Source organism: Paroedura picta, chromosome 8 (genome assembly GCF_049243985.1).
Source record: "Paroedura picta isolate Pp20150507F chromosome 8, Ppicta_v3.0, whole genome shotgun sequence".
In the NCBI taxonomy this organism is placed as follows: Eukaryota; Metazoa; Chordata; class Lepidosauria; order Squamata; family Gekkonidae; genus Paroedura; species Paroedura picta.
Window position 1 is genome coordinate 85,944,993 of NC_135376.1, and position 17,099 is coordinate 85,962,091.

The 17,099-nt window shown below is 50.3% G+C and overlaps 1 protein-coding gene and 1 long non-coding RNA gene across 2 annotated transcripts in view; both read right to left on the reverse strand.

The window, feature by feature from the left end:
- Positions 1-17,099, reverse strand: part of LOC143843918 (uncharacterized) — a 243,126-nt gene that overhangs the window by 122,973 nt on the left and 103,054 nt on the right. The window lies entirely within an intron of this gene.
- On the reverse strand, positions 11,480-16,246 carry EGR2 (early growth response 2). The gene is made up of 2 exons (XM_077350735.1): positions 14,632-16,246; positions 11,480-13,924 (listed from the first exon to the last, which is right to left on the reverse strand). Exons 1-2 carry the CDS (start codon positions 14,807-14,809, stop codon positions 12,675-12,677), a joined length of 1,428 nt encoding a protein of 475 aa, XP_077206850.1. The 5' UTR covers positions 14,810-16,246; the 3' UTR covers positions 11,480-12,674.

The following is a 17,099-nucleotide window of genomic DNA, read 5'->3' on the forward strand; positions in this document are numbered from 1 at the left end:
GCACTGTAGTTGGGAGGGAGTGACGTTATGCAACACGTAGCAGATGGTGTTTTTGACAGGATGGTAATAAGCTTCTGGCTCCAGCCTTCTAGAGAAGAATCGGATAGTTGCGGGAAGATTATGACTTGAGTCTGACTCTTAAGTTCTGTTTTGGAGCCTTGTGTAAACAGATGGACTTGAAGTAATAGTTCTCATTTTTACTATTTATAGTTACGTTTTTTGAGCTTTTACTACATGAGAATGGATTTGCTCTCCCTCTTTAGTGTGGTGTTCCCTGCCTCTAGTTTGGGCATGGTGTTACCAAGGAATGCCTCTTCAGTGAATGAGTGCAGCCTGGCCACAGGGAAGCTTTGTAATCTTATAGAGCAGAGGTGGCCAAACGGCTCTCCAGATGTCCGTGGACTACAATTACGATGCTGCTGCCCTGGGCAGTGGCTCATGGTAATTGTAGTTCATGGACATCTGGAGAGCCACAGTTTGGCTACCCCCACTGTAGAGTGTAAAGTACTTGCCCTATTGTCTTCTGGTCTGAGCATAAAGTATATGAAGGGGTATCCCAACCTTTATGAGATTTGTTCCAAGACTGATCTTTGTTGGCTGTTCTGGTAGTGGCAGATTTACAGGTACTTTTCTCGTTGGGAATGATGCAAGTGTTATAACTGTGTATTAATAGTTGTCTATCCAAGATGCTGAAGGAAATGCAACATCCAGTGCTTGATAAGCAAACCTCCAGTTGATGATGGCTTAACTTGCATCAGTTGTGTGTTCTTGGGACTGGGATGCTGAGGCCAGTTTGGCTTCTGCTGAGCCAAGGCTGCTTTGACTGGGGTCGTTTGCGGAGGATAACCAGAATTTCAGATTATAGTGGCATCACATGATCTGGAAAATAGTAATATTGCTTTGTTGTTGTTAGTGCCATAGTCACTTCTTGTTGTTAGGTGCGAAGTCGTGTCCAACCCATCGCGTCCTCATGGACAATGATCCTCCAGGCCTTCCTGTCCTCTACCATTCCTCAGAGTCCATTTAAGATTCCACCGACTGCTTCAGTGACTCCATCCAGCCACCTCATTCTCTGTCGTCCCCTTCTTCTTTTGCCCTCAATGGCTCCCAGCATTAGGCTCTTCTCCAGGGAGTCCTTCCTTCTCATGAGGTGGCCAAAGTATTTGAGTTTCTAGTCACTTCTATCTATCCTATGAATTAATGACTTCCGAAGCCTTCTATTGCCTTGCTCAGGTTTTGCAACCTAAGAGCCATGATTTTCTTGATGGAATCAATCCATTTCATGTTGGGTCTTCCTCTTTTCCTGCTGCCTTTTCCTTGCATTGTTGTATTTTTTAGTGACTCTTGTCTTTTCATTATGACCAAAGCAGGATAGCCGTAGTTTTAGCTTCTAGGCAGTGTTCAGACTTTATTTGATCTAGAAATAATTTATTTGTCAATTTCACTGTCCATGGTTTCTGTAAAATTCCCTCTGACACCGCATTTCAAATGAATCAACTTGCTTTGTGCCAGCTTTTTTCACTGACCAATTTTCACACACATTCACAGTAATGGGGCATACTGTGGTATGAATTATTTTGATCTTGGATCACCAGTAACATATCCTTACCCTTACAAATCTTTTCTAGATCCTTCATGGTTATCCTTCCCAGTCTCTCTATCTCCTTCTGGTTTCCTGGTTGCAGTCTCTCCTTTGATTGATGATGGAACCAAGGAATAGAGAATCTTTAACAGATTCCGTTTTACTTTTGCCTTCTTGGTGTTCAGCTGCAATTCTGCTTTGGTGCTTTCTGTTTTAACGTCCATCAGTGAGTTTATTGTTTATTGTGTCTCATTGACAAGTGTGCCATTGAACAAAAGTTGACTGGGATCTGGTACATTTTAACTGTTTTACTTGGAAAAGTTAGCAGCACCCCTTATAGTAAAACAGGAGAGCAAAATTGCTTTTAGATTTAGATACTCAATTAAAGATTACAGAAGAAAGAATGACAGCTGTTGAGAGACTTAAAGGTAGTATGAAGAAGCCCCTCGGTTCAGATATTGGTTTCTAAAACCATAGTTTTAGAAATTCTATACAGACCTATTAAGGCCAGAGGGGCACACCAAATGACTCTCTGCATTGCCTAGCAACAACACATGGTTTGCCAGATAGCTGATGATGTTATCATATTCTGCTTTTATGTTTAATAAACATATCTGAAACTTTGGCAGAATTACACATTCACTTAAAATGTGCATATGCTGAGAGGTTCAGTCCAGTCTTTTCTTCCTGTGCTTCTCCTTATTGTGATTTTTTTAAAGGCATCACTGAATACTCTTGAATAAGATTAGGACCTAAAAAGCCCTGTAGGTAAGGGGAATGTCCTCCTGCTAGTGTTGGGGACAACTGCTTTCTCATTTCAGCCACTTGCACTGCAGGGCGGGCTGTTTCAGTGGGTATTCTGGTCCCAAAAGGACCTGGGGGGGGGAGACGAGAGGTTACAATCAGGGCAGTCATGGTGTGCCTATGGGAGGCAGAAAGCCTTTTAGATCCCAGCTTAAATTCCTGTGGAAATGTATGTTTTCAGAAGGAAGTGTTGCTCTTGAACTAGAAGTATTTAAACCCATTCATTTTCTTAGTGTGTAGGTCTAGCAGGAGTTGATTTGTGCTGCTGCTGGGAAGTGCTATTCAGCTTCATGTTGGATCTCAAAAGCTAAGCAGGGTCAGCCCTGATGAATACTTGAAAGGGAGACCGCCAAGGAAGTTCAAGGTCACCCTACAGATACAGGCACCTCTGAACATCTCGTCTTGAAAAACCCTATGGGGTCAGCGTAAGTTGGTTGAAGCTTGACGGCGCATGACACACCCACACACAGAATCTGACTGCCACACACACACTCAAGTTAGTCTAAAAACTAATGAATGGGAACAATGCTTTTGCTTACAAGCGGTCTGAGACCAGATTTCATAATGTAATTTGTTTGGTATAAAACTCTCATCACAGCCGCTAGTTAACAAAAAAAGGGATTGTTTTCATAGCCAGCCTCGTGATGGACCAGAGCAGATAAAGATTGCTACAAGGGCTGATCTGTAAATCTACGAAGCACACTTATTTAAGAGGTTTTTTGACAAGAAACACCAAAGGAAGTGCAAGTAACCAACTGCAAGCTGTCAGCATGTATGAAGTCTGCTGTGCCAGCACTAAGCCTCCATGATGTGCTGGTTTCTCCAGGCATGGAAGCAACATGGAGTAGAAAGACTCAGAAGGGCAATCCTTCGCCTGCAGCAGTCCCATCTAAAAGCTGTCCCCTTGGGGAAGGCTTGTATTTGCAACACCTTGAGTTGGTGGGATGAATCGAACTTGCAAGAGGGCGGATGCCGTTGTTGAATATTTCTGTATTAGTATATTAAAAAAAAAACAACTTCCAGTAGCAATTTTAGGAGAGATGTTAGAACTTATTCTTCTTTCTGTGCTGATTTGGTCTACAGCTTTTAAAATGACACGCCTCCATTCGGAAGTGGTTGGGTCCTTTGTATCCACTCTGGTGAGAGTGGACCTGATCATACGTGTGTCTGCTTGAAAGCAAAGGCTGCTGTGTCCGGGGGGGGTGGGGGGGGATGCATTCCACTCATGCTGGCTTGGGAGTTATCCCCCCCAATATACATAACGTGATTTCTGAATGAAAGTGCTTATGGCTGCTTTTCCCCTTTTGCAGTGAAACAATGTGAACTGGATGTTGGGTCTTGCCTTAATTTCCTTAAACACCAGGATTTCCCCTTCGACAGGAGCAGAACACGTTTGAACAAGTAGAAGCCCTGCAGCTGATGTAGCCATTCAGAAACTGCCATCCTGACCTTGAAGTGTATTGACTAGGAGCTCTGCAGACTGTCTTGTTAAAAATCTAGGGCCTTCTCCCCCTGCCTGTGATGAGAGACCTGTAAATGCAAATCCGCCCTGACTTAGGTCGCCCAGGCTATCCCGATCTCATCAGATTTTGCAAGTTAAGCAGGGTCACCCCTTGTTCATATTTGGACAAGAGGCCACCCAGAAAATCCAAGGTTGCTACACAGAGGCAGCCAATGGCAAACCACCTCAGAATGCTTCTTGCCTTGAAACCCCCTACTGAGGTTGGATGAGGGGAATAGATAGCAATTGGGCTTTTTCCACCTGCCCGCCTGGTTTTATGTACTATCATGTATTATCATTAAGGGAATTATGGTTTTTATGTTTTTTATATTCTTTTACTGTGTAAACCGCCACGAGCCCTGTCAGGAATTGGTGGTATATAAATTTAAGCATAAATAAATAAATAAATAAATTTACTAAGAGGCAAATAAATAAATAAATAAAAGGCTTGTTCTGCTCATCATGTTGGGAGTATATCTGGTGGGAGAATCCATGTCCTTTTGCACAGCATTTCAGTCAGGGCAGGGCAAGTGGCAGGCTCCATGTAAGCGAAGGAGAGGTGTTCTGCTGTTTTCTGTCATGCTGCATGGAAGGAATATAACCGGTTGGGCCAATTCCAATATGTGCTGTCTGCAAAAACCGTGGCATCTCTGCAGTCCTGTTGAAGCAGTGGAAATGCTTGCACTTGACTAGCTTCCTATATGACTTCTTCACTGTACTTGGGGAAACCTTGACCCAAGGAAACTGGGAAGTGATAAAGTATCAGCTATTTGAAGTCAAAGGGAAATCCTCTATCCTCTTAAATTTCAATGAGTGATCATATCATGGACCATGAACTGGAGTTATGGGATTTCAGATGTCTTGTGGTTAAGTTTTTTGGTACACTTAACTGGAAGAAAATGTTCATTGCAATCAGGGTTCCTTCCAAGATAATAACAGCCTGAACATTGGACATGGAGGGGGGGGGGAGTGAACAGCTTGTTATTGGAAGTCGCCTCTTGAACTGCTCTGAACTGGGCACTGCTAAGCTCAGGTGCTCAGCCAATGTATTACAGCATTTCAACTGATCTATTATTATTATGTGATCTAATCAGGGTTGATTTGACTATCAAAAGATTATACCCTGAAAATCTTGGTGATCTCTAAAGTGCTACTGTTCTCTGGCTGTTCTACTGCTACCCTCTGAAGCATTATTATTATGTTCTCAGTTGGGAGGCTGGTTTTGGGACCCAAGATACTGCTGTATCTGCATGCAATTCTGTAGTTTTAAATACATAATATTTCCAGCAAGGTTGCTTTTGGCACAAAACCGCGAGCACAGGTCATTCAGCCTCAAAACAGGTTGGACTGGTTGCAATCCTAAAAGAGCAGCAGGTCATAATAGTGTGGGACTAACTTTAGCTGAGGAGAAAAAGCAATATTCTAATACATGAACAGAACCAGAAGAGCTGGGTTTTTTGTACCCTGGTATTTACTACTTGAAGGAGTCTCAAAGTGGCTCAACACCACCTACCCTTCGTCTCCCCACAACAGATACCCTGGGAGGGAGGTGGGGCTGAGAGGACTGGCCCAAGGTCACCCAGCTGGCTGCAGGGGGAGGAGGGAATCAAACCCGGTTCTCCAGTTTACATACCGCCGCTCTTAGCCACAGAGCTAAGCATCAGTTTGACCAATGCATCTGTTTGACTGTTCTTAATCTGGTTTATTATTCTTTATTTTAATTTATATTCTGCCACCCATGGCAAGCCATCTCATGGCAGATCACAAGGTTAAAAACGCCACAGAAAACATTACACCATATATTACAACAACAGGCATTAAAAATCCAGATCTTCCCAATGGCAGGACTGCACCTAGATGTGACAGTAGGATTTAACATAGGTCTTAAAGAGCTTTTGTCATTAGGACAGCCCTGTTGGAGGAGACTTAAACTTGCCAAAGGCAATACAAGATCAACAGCAAGGCTGGGGTTTGAACTTTGATATACATGCAACTGTGTATGTACGTAGCTATTTTGCCATTACAGTTTATATCAGCCTTTCTCAACTTTTTTGCCATTGAGAAACCCCTGAAACATTCCTCAGGGCTCGAGAAACCCCAGAAGTTGTGCGATTGTGCAGAGTATGGTGTGTACATCACTGCGTACATGCCCACCTGGGGACCCTCACTTCCCACCCCCTCCAGGCCCATCACTGGCCATTTTAGGAGGGGGGGGTCAACCTGACTGTATATTGTCAATACCACCTGATAAATGCTTTAAAATTTATATATATATGGGGAACCCTTGCAGGGCCATCAAGAAAGCCTGGTTTAGATGATTAATGGTGCAATGCTAAACAGAGTGATACCTTCTAAGCCCATTTATTTCAGCAGGCTTAGAGGGATGCAACTTTGCTCTAGGAATGTGCTGTAAATCATTTTTGAGTGCAAGAACAAGATGCATTAGTGCCAAGATGCACAGCAACACAACTAAGTCATTTTCGTTTCAGACATCCATGTCCTAAATGAAGATTGATGGCTGAGGTTGCAGGGTTCGAGAATTTCCTGTCAAGGACTAGGGGACAGTGATCCTTACTGACTCTGTAGCCAAGTGCATTGTGGGAAGCAAGCAAGTTTTTTTTTTTTTTGGTATGAACTTTTGCAAAGTACTTTTAATGAATAAAAATAAACTGGTTAATGAACAGGAAACAGTGTGAGTATAAATGGGCAGTTTTCCCAGTGGAAGGTGGTAAGCAGCCGGGTACTCCAGGCCTCGGTACTAGGTCTGGCGCTTTTAAACTTGTTCATTAATGATTTGGAGTTGGGAGTAAGCAGTGAAGTGGCTAAGTTTGCAGATGACACAAAGTTGTTCAGGACGGTGAGAACCAGGGAAGACTGTGAGGCACTTCAGAGGGATCTGTTGAGGCCCGGCTCAGTAGGCTTCAGCGTGACAAATGAGGTTCAAAGTGGGCAATTGTAACGCCATGCATATTGGAGCTAAACCTCCCAGCTATGAATATATGTTGATGGGTCCTAACTGGTGGTAACTGAGTGGGAGAGAGATCTTGGAGTCATGGTGGAGAACTCACTGAAGCTGTCAACTCTGTGTGCGACTGCAATAAAAAAGGCAAATGCTATCCTGGAGATGATTAGGAGGGGAACCGAAAACAAATTAGTCAGTATCGTAATGCCCCTGTATAAATCTATGGTGCCAACTCATTTGGAATACTGTGTATAGTTCTGGCCACCGTTCCTCAAAAAAGATACTATAGCCTTGGAAAAGGGGCAGAAAAGGGCAACTAAAATGATTAAGGGGACAGAATACTCTATAAAGGGAGGTGAAAGGTTAGGGCTCTTTAGCTTGGAGAAATGATGACTGAAGGGTGACAGGATAAAGGTGTACAGAATTATACATGGGAGATAAAGGATAGAGAAAGAAGTACTTTTCTCTCTCCCGATGCAAGAATTTGCTGGCACTGAAATTGACGAGCAGTAGGCCTAGAACAGACAAGAGCAGGGGCGTTTGCTGGCAGGGGCTCATGGGAATTGTAGTCCATGGACATCTGGAGGGCCGCAGTTTGACTACCCCTGGACAAGAGAGAAATTAACGTGTAGAATTCACTGCCACAGGAAGTAGTGGCAGCTACCAGCACAGGCAGCTTCAAGAGGGGATTGGAGAAACATCTCGAGCAGAGGCCCATCAGTGGCTTTTAGCCACAAGGTATTGCTGGAACACTGTCTGGGCAATGATGCTCTGTATTCTTGGTGCTTCTAGAGTTCGGGCACCACTGGGTTTTTGGCTACCGTGTGACACATGGTGATGGGCTAGAGGGACCCTGGCCTGAACCAACATGGCTTCTCTTACGTTCTTATGAATGTGTGTCTATTCCTAGCAGTGCAATCCCCTTAAACTATGGGTTTAATACTGTGACCTAAAGGTGGGGCCTTGTTAAAATAACATATTTCTGAGTCTGACTGATGCATGGATTAGGAATCTCCTGGAAATTGTTAAGATAGATTGTTTTTTAGTTCCGTAGAAGAACAGCAGCGTGTAACAGTAAAATGAAGCTACATCTTTTATCCACACTTCAGAGGGAGCAGAGTCCTTGCTCAAGTTTGTTTTTTCTTAAAAAGGTAAACGTATAAGTGTGAATGCAGAGTTCTGTTCTTAAATTTGTTTGTATGCAGTTGTTCTTAAGCATGTTAAAAATGATGCTCTGTCATGAAAGCAGACAGGGTAAAAACATGATGAATGCCACCCATTGTGGCCATAATGGTGACAGAGGTCACACCTAAGGGTGGGTGCAGATGCCCACTCTGAGATGGAAGTAGAGGAGGGTGCCTAAAGGGCATTGTTGCCAGCCCTGCCATACAAGGATGGCGTCACAATCCAGTCTGAAGCTGAAAATCATCACAAATGAACACTGTTCAAAAAGTGGGAAGATAAGGGAAATATTAAGGATAAAATGGCTTAGGAGGGATGTCTGGATATGCTACAGTAAATGACATGAAATTCAAAGAAAGAATGGACTAGGAACATAGGCGGAGGAATGTCCAGGAACATTGTTTTTCTCGACACCATTCAGTCAGATAATTGGCCACTTCTATCTTGAGATGCTTCCGGTTACTAGTTAATGCCTCCTTTTCCTCACTGTTCATTGTACTGTCTTTTCACACCCCCTCTCTTGTGTCCATCTTGTTTTAGATTTGAAGTCCTTTCACTGAAGTCAGATCTCTGGTTCACATGACCATGCAGACCAATGAAAAGGTTTTATTGTGAACCACCGCGAGTCAGTTTTAGAGAGCGGTGGTATAAAAGTCAAATAAAAAATAAAAATTAATAAATAAATAATGCAGTGTACGGGGCCTTGTGTGGGCCGTACACCATATAGATTATTTTTTGAAGTCGCTTAACCCATTACTACTTGTACACATGAATAGCTGCCTCAAACATTCAACTGCCAATAGGTGTGGGGAAAGACAGAAGTCTATAAGCATCTATGGCAGGTGTAGTCAAACTGTGGCCCTCCAGATGTCCATGGACTGCCAGCTTTCGCTGGCAGGGGCTCATGGGAATTGTAGTCCACAGACATCTGGAAGGCCGCAGTTTGACTACCCCCGATCTACGGTGTAAATCATAAACAATAAATACGGTGTAAATCATAAACATTCAGGGTCAAAGTTTCTCTACTATGCAGCTCCTGTGTGGATAGCTACTTGTGTAGCCCCTTGAGGCAAAACTTTCCTGTCGGCTAGGAAGCCTCACAAATATATCTCTTATCAGTCAAAAAACGACTAAGTAGTAGCAGGCAGGCAAGCAAAACACTGGATTTCCATAATCTAGTAGAGATTAGACCACAGTGTTCTCCCTGTTTCCACTAAAACAATACCCAGCGTCCACATCTCTATTTAGAGAGAGATCTGGTTCCATTAAAGAACTGTGCTGTGGTTAGTATGTTGAAATGGAACGCCATTTTCACCGTGATGCTCCTCCCACGAAGCCACAGAGTCTTCCCTTACCGTTCTGGCCCCGGAAACTGCTTTCTCTGAGTGGGCACTTGGTTGGCTGGCGGGGTATTTTATTTCCTCAGCCTGCTTGAATTAGCTTGCCTTAAGCCACGGAACAGCAATGAGTCAAAACGCCCTCGTTTACATTAACAGTTCTATTTATTGCTCACGGGAAGTCCTCGATGCTCAAGTGTGACTGGAAGAAGGGATTCAGTTGACCCAGTCCCTTTCGTAAAGGACACAGGAAGCAGCTTTCCACATTTGCTGCCTCCAGATTTTGGGCTTTTAGGCAGCCAGTCCAGTGAGTGACCTGTGCATTCAGCCATAGCAGGCTGGAGCCCAAGTTACTGCTTAGACTTCCAGAAGGTGCTCTGGCTGGCCTAGTGGAACTTCCCACACATCACCCCCTCCTCCCCCACCCCACAGCCTTGTGTCTGGCCACCAGCTGCTCTCAGAAACCTCTTGCTGCTCTTCTGGAATAAGTCAAAGGCTGCAGCCCTATAGAGCCCTAAGTGCTGCTGCATTCCACCAGAGTGAGTGGCGCATGACATGATGATTACCCTGCATGTGCTTGAGAGCGAGAGCAATCCTAAATTATGCAGAAGTAGTCCCATTTTAAGCAGTGGGGAATTGTTCTAGGAATACAGCCAAAGTTCAACTGTGAGGAGACACAGGGATAATTCGTTTTACTTCATTTATGTGAACTGCCCTGAGCCTCCAGGGAAGGCGGTATATAAATATATAATAAATAAATAAAATTTAAACCCTGCGTTTCTCTCCAGTGGGGAACCCAAAGCAGCTTCCATCATCCTTGCCCTTCATCGCCCACTGTGAGGTAGGTTAGGCTGAGTGTGTAACGGGCCCAAAGTCAATGGCAAGCTTCCATGGCAGATTGGGGGTCAGACCCAGGCCTGCCAGATCCTAGTCCAGTGCTCTTAACCACTACGCCACACTGGTCCTTGATTTTGAGCCACATGTCTTCCCCGAGTTCACTGACTGACCCTGCTTCAGGTTTCTTTAGACCCTGGCCATAGCCTCCGGGACGCCCAGGTCATTTTGGGTTTAAAAAATATATCTTCTATGCAGTCATCATCTTCTATGGGGGGAGGGGATCAACCTCACATGTGCAATGTGTGTCTGCACAGAAGTCTTCGACAAGCATCAGTTGTAAGCAAGTGCAACCCTCTTTTCATCTTTGTCTTCTGTGCAGTCCTATCTTGGCATGTGCACAGTCCCCCCCCCCCAATGTCTGCCTCCACAGAAGTCTCCGATGAACATCAGTCGCAGGCAAACACAACTTTTTTTTTACCACTGTTGTCCTAACAGCAAGTTTTGCTTAGTTAAATCATCAGACCACACATAAGAGGGCGCAGTCGCTATGAGGGAGGGACATGCAGCTTGACTAAATCTTGAATTAATGAAATAACTCACTTTCTTGAAAAAAAAGTAACTTGTGACATACAATCGCATGCCACCAAAACAATACCGTAAGCCTCTCTCCTGTCAGCAGCTATCTGTGACCAGGGAGAGGGTTGAGTGTACAGTAGAACTGTACAGGTGATGGTAGATTCTTCAATCTGCAGTAGTTACACAGGAAAGGGGATTTTTAAAAAATAGGAGGGCCCACATTTGATTTTCCCCACTGAAATCAACTGGATGCAAATGCTTAATTTGGGGATGATTGCACCCACGTTTAGCAACTGTGGGACATACCAAGTAGGTTTAGAGGGGAGGTGTAGTTCAACTAGTCTGAGATACTGTTTTAAAGGATATGACCCCAGATTCTCTGCCTAGAGCACATGGGCCTTCCTCATTCAGTGCTAAAATGGTTGTGGGTTTTGACATTTTGATCTAACTGTACTGGCCAAGCTGTTCCCCGTGTCCTGTTTTATGGGATTTGGGGTAACTCAAGATTCCCATTGACTTCAAAGCACTTTGAAAGCTCTCCCAAGGTGCCGAAGCTTCTCTGAGCTTTGACAGAAGGGGGGATTCTCAAAGGGGAGGACACATTTCCCCTTCCCACACTCTAGCGCCCATAGATGAATGATAAAGAGCGAACCAGTGCTGAAATAGTACCAGGACAGACTCAGGTGTGGGTATTTTTTTCTCATAAAACATTTATTTACACAATAGTCAAGGCAAAAACCACCTTTCTTGGGGATGGTTCCAGTTAGTGGTTGTGCATGATTAGAATATTTCTACCCCTGTCAACACTAGCAGAATCATTTACATTCTCCTCTGGTCCCTTTTTAAAAATTATTATCACTACAAAAGCGACACTTTATAAGTCACAAAAAAGTGCATACAAAAATAGAGTTTCTAGAAAAAAATCCAAATATTAATCGGCAGATATATACAGCTATACTAAAATCAGGGAGTTGAAAATTTATGTGTGTGTGTGTGGGGGGGGGGAGTTGCTAATCCCATCCTAAAGATGATTAATAAGGCAACCCATTTTCATGCAGCCACTGAACCATTGTCAACATCCAAAAAAGGCACCAAAGGACAGTTCAACACGATTGCATGCATTCCAGACACCCGAGATGTATATACACAGCCTCACCTTTAATAAATTAAATTTCTCCCACCAAGCCTCCCGCAGGCCCGAGGCGGCCGAGAACAGTGCAGATTGTTTAGGAACGAAGAAGACGCACAGAAGACTGGAAGGGGGGGGGGGGAGAATCGACTTTAGCGGCAAGCAGCAATTGGAAAGCTGGCAAGTACCTCAAGAGAAAGAAAACGAAAGAAGAGAGGAGCAGATATTGCCACGCCTCCTGTCCCGGCTCCCTCCGCATTGCACTTCTGTTTCCTCAAAGGGCATCGCGATCCTGAACCGCATTTCCTCCGAACGGCTTCCAATGCAACTCGCAAGTAACTGCGCTTTGGATCTCCGCTGGATTCGTTGCATTCGTGTCGCTAAGGCCAAAGTGGCCAGGGGCTGGGGGACTGGTGGAGGGCTGTTTCCCGCGGGGGCTTCTGGCTGCCCTTTCTGAGGCGGGGAGGCAGGGAGGCAGGGAGGCTCTCTCTAAAGTGCACCAGGCGGGCCTCCTCCCCTCGCCCCTCTCTCCCCCCCCCCCTCCTTTGCCTTCCGAAACGCGTCCCTTCTCTTCGGCAAGGAACCGGCCGGCGCTCCTCCGCGTTCAAGGGCCTGCCCAAGGCCAGCGGGCCCATGTCGCGCCGGGGGGGGTTGGGGGGCGGCCGGGTCGAGGGATCCTCGCGCACACGAACCCCCTCCCCCGACGGCAGGCCGGGCCGGCTCGGTCAGTGCGTGTCCCCAGCAGGCAGGGGGCGCCAGGCGGCTCAGGGCGTCCGGGTCCGGGCCGAGCAGGAGGCCAGCGCGGCGGCGGCGGCGCTGGCGGCGGAGGAGGAGGAGGAAGAGGAGGAGGCGGCGGCGGGGGCGGGCGGGACGGCGCCTTTGCGCTCCTTCTGGCGCAGGTGGATCTTGGTGTGGCGCTTGCGCTCGTCGGAGCGGGCGAACTTGCGGCCGCAGAAGTCGCAGGCGAAGGGCTTCTCCCCGGTGTGCGTGCGGATATGGGTGGTGAGGTGGTCGCTGCGGCTGAAGTTGCGCATGCAGATGCGGCACTGGAAGGGCTTGTGGCCCGTGTGGATGCGGATGTGGCGCGTCAGCTCGTCGGAGCGCGAGAAGCGCCGGTCGCAGCCCTCGGCCGGGCACGGGTAGGGTCGCTCGTGCACCGGCGTCTTGCTGGGCCGGTTGGGGTACTTGCGCGGCCGCAGGATGGGCCGCAGCGGCAGGTGGGCCGGGCTGCCGTAGGCGCCGGGGGGCAGCCGGGTCGACACCGCCCCAGGCCCGCCAGGGGGGCCCCCGTCGCCCAGGCCGCCGGGGGGCGCGCCCAGCGTGAAGTTGCGGATGGTGGAGAGCGGCGTCAGCGGCGGCGGGACGCGCACCGAGTCCAGCGCGCATGGGAAGGGCTTGCGCTCGGCCGGGAGCTCGCGCGGGCCGCACGGAGGGGGCGGCGGGGGCGGCGGCGGGAAGAAGCCCGAGTAGTCCGCCAGCATGGAGAAGAGCCCGCCGCCGCCTTCGGCCGTCCCCGCCTTGGGGGAGTGGTGGTAGGAGGCGGGCGGAGCGTAGGGCCCCGTCGAGGTGGCCAGGAACGCCGGAGCGCCATCGGGGTGCGCCGCCTGCTGCTGCTGCTGCTGGTGGTGGTGGTGCTGGTGGTGCTGCTGCTGGTAGAGCTCCCCGCAGGCAGAGTAGGGAGGCGGCGGCGGCGGCGAGTACATGTGCTCCATCTCGCCGGCGGAGGAGGGCGCCATGGTGCAGCCCAGCGGGTTAGGGGAGCCCGCCGAAGGGGCGGCCGACGAGGCGGAGGCGGAGGAAGTCGGCGGGGCGGCCACCCCCTGCAGGATGCCGGCGCTGACCAGGTTGAGGATGCCGTCGGGCGGGTAGCAGCCGGCGCCCGGGTACTGCGGGTCGATGGAGAACTTGCCCATGTAGGTGAAGGGCTGGCCGCGCGCTGGCGGGACGAAGCCGCTGCAGGCGTAAGGCAGCTCCAGCGGCCGCTTGTCGCTCATGTCCGCGCCCGGCAGGCCGTCTGCAAGGCGGAGGGGAGAGAAAGGGCCGGCGTCAGTGTGCGCGCCCACCGACCCTCCCGGGCAAGCCGGCTGCCCCACCCCTCCAAGCCTCCAACCGCGCGTGGGCCCCTGATCTCTCGCTCCCGACGGGGAGACGGCCGCCCATCTCTGGGCTGCCTCGCGAAGCCCCATCGCCAGCTCCCAGGCCAGGCTGCAGCCCTTTCGTCACGACCCCCACGCCCCAGGCAGCCGCCGACTGCAGAAGCACCGGGGCGGGGGAGGGCAAAGCCCCCGGATCGACGTGGGACTGGCGAGCCCAGGAGCTGGTCAAGTGGCGGGAGCCAAGCGGCGTGGGCCCGGGTGGGTAACTGGCTGGCTCCGTGGCATTCTCGCGCTGTGACTGGGAGGCTGGCCGTGGCGAGCCTCCTCTCCACGCCTCGGGCCTCGCAGGACCTTCGGGTCGACCGACGGCCCAAGTACCCTGGGCCCTGGCTCCCGGGAAGGCACCGGCCCATGATCGCAGGAGCGCAGCACGGCGTGGGGAGAGCGGCGTCGAAAGACGAGCGTCACGCCTCCGGGGACATTGGCCGCTATTGCCTCTGCCTCTTCGACAGCGGCTAACGGGTCACCACCCGGCAGCTCGTCCCCCGCCCCGGACCATCTCGCTCCCCAACGCATCCCCAGGGGCCAAGCCGAGGCCACGCGCGGAGGGGGGAGGCCGGCTTACCTGCTGCGGCCGCGCTCAGCTGGTCAAAGGGTCCTCCCAAATCCCCATTGGGAAAGATGGTCACGGAGGCTGGCAGCGCGGTGGCGAGGTCGTCCACGGGGTAAATGCTGTCGGGGAGCTGGTGCACGAAGCCGCCGAGACTGACCGGGATTTTGTCTACGGTCTTGGCGGTCATCATTTGCTCCGCGGGGAAGCTCGCAAACCACGGCCCTGCCCTCCCCGGCGTGTAGTTCTGCTGCAGGGAGGTGGCCAGGGGGGGTCTCTCCTCCGCCAGAATGGGGGGAGGCAAACTTTGGTGGCCGGGTCGAGGGCGGGGGCGCCACGAGCGAGGCTCCCGCTGTCTCTCCCTATGCTACGGCGCTGGCTCAGAGGCCCGGGAGTGGCTGTGACTGTTGTTGTTGTGACCGTCGGGGTCCCCTGTCGCGCCGTTTTTAATCAAGCGCAGCTCTCGCTAGATGGAAAAGTCTTGCTCGAAGTATTTATGGGGAGGCCGTGAATGCCCGCGACGTCACTGCCCAAATAAGGACTGAGGAACAGAGCGGGGCGGGGAGCGCGTCACGTGGTCAATTAGCATGGCGCGCCCTGAGTGGCTGGCTCCCCGCCTGGGCAGGAGCCGCGGCCGAAGCGGGACTCGCGGCGGCGGGGCAGCGAACGCGGGGAGGAGGCTCCGGACGGGGCGCAGCAATCCGGAAGGGGCTTTCCCCCCTTCGCTGTGAGGAGGGGGGGGGGACATCGGAGAAGGCTTCTGACAGCCCTCCCCCCCCCCCGGCCGCCGCCCGGGAGAGCGAGCGATTCCGGTCGCCAAGCGCCGGTCCTAAAAAGGAGAGTATCCGGCCCTCTGCGGGCTCCGCCTCCCCGATTGCCTTTTTGGGAGTCCTTCCGGAAACTTCAACTTCGGAAAGAAAACCGACCGGATCGGAGACCGACGCCGCCAACCTCCCGCCGCCCCTTTCCTTCCCTTCCCTTGGCCGCTCGCAATCGGCGGGGGAGGAGGGCGGGTCAGAAATCAGCGCCGTCCAGGAAAGCGGATTCCCTCCGCCCCCCTTTGCTGGAGACGGAACTGTCTTTTCGGCACAGGGCCGGGCAGGGAGAGCCGCTCCCGGGGGGGCTGACAGTGCCCCCGGCCCCCGGCGCCGCCCACGGGCCTCCTGGAGGAGGAGCGGTCCCGATCCAGCGCTGAGCTCTCGGCCCTACCGTTAGCGGCACGGAGGGAGCCATGCCATGGCGAGACGCGCCGCACCGATGTCCGCAGACGGGCGCCCCTTCCTCCAGGAGCACGCTCCGAAGCGACGCAGCTCCTGAGGGCCCTGCCCCGAGGCCCAGGCAGGCAGCGCTGGCGGCTGCAGCTTGGCCCAGGCTTTCAGGGACGCCTGACGGGTCCAAACGGGCTCCACTTCCACGCGGCCGCCCAGATCTTCGGGGTTTTACTCTCTGGGGTGCAGGTCGTCTCCCCCCGACGTAGCGAGAGCCTCCCACCCGCGCAGAGCTCGGCAAAACACGGCCGCCCGGCCTGCCGCGGCCCGGGGACTGGCTGCCCGACGGGGCGTTCGGCCTCCAGCCGTTAGCCTTGGAGCGGGCGAGGGCGTTCGATCGACGAGGCCGCAACAGCCGCTTCCCGCAGACCGAAGGGCCAAGCCCGCGTCCGCTGGACGGAAGCCACCGCAGCCCATTGACACCCTGAAGAAGCGCACAAATGGGATTCGCAGCCTGCCTTGCAGTCTCCCTCTTCCATTCCCAGGAGGATTTTAAAAAGAAAAAAAAAACAAAGCACGCACTTCTCGAATGACCTCTTGACAAAAATAACAACAAAATCCCAAACAAATAAGCTTTGACAAGCGGAACCCAGTCCCGCAACGCTCACCAACTATTCCGTTTCCAGCGAAAACCTTCCCCCTCACCCGCCACCCTGTGGTTAAATACGCTAATTGCAGGCTTAAAATCAATTTCCGTTTCATATATACAGTACTACGCCATGAAATAACCGTGAGACTTCCTATCAGCTCGTATTTTTTGAGGTCATTTTAAAAATGTGTGATACTTTTAAAGGGAGGTGAAATTAGATTTTTTCAAACAGGAGTAGTAGTTAATTATTAAGGGGCTCATTCAATTTATCATTACAGCAATGCTTAATATTTGTACAACATTTCCCCTAAATACTTCAAACAACTTAAAATACATGCTTACAGTCATTTTTAAAACAAACCACATTTGATCTTAATTTTAGGTAGGTGTGGTTGAATTAAGAGCCTGGGAATTCTCTGTGCCCCAATAATACCAAGTTGATTTTGTTCATCTCTTTATATATTTAAGAACATGAATGGACAGGTTAAATAAAGTAAGATGAACTAGAAGGGGAGTATATCATCCAGTGTGCTATGACTTGGTTCTCTCTGTAAGCAGTCTTTCTGTGGGTTTAGGAATATGCATCTGGTAGTCCCATTCAGTTCTTAAACAGTTTGCTAAAGAAG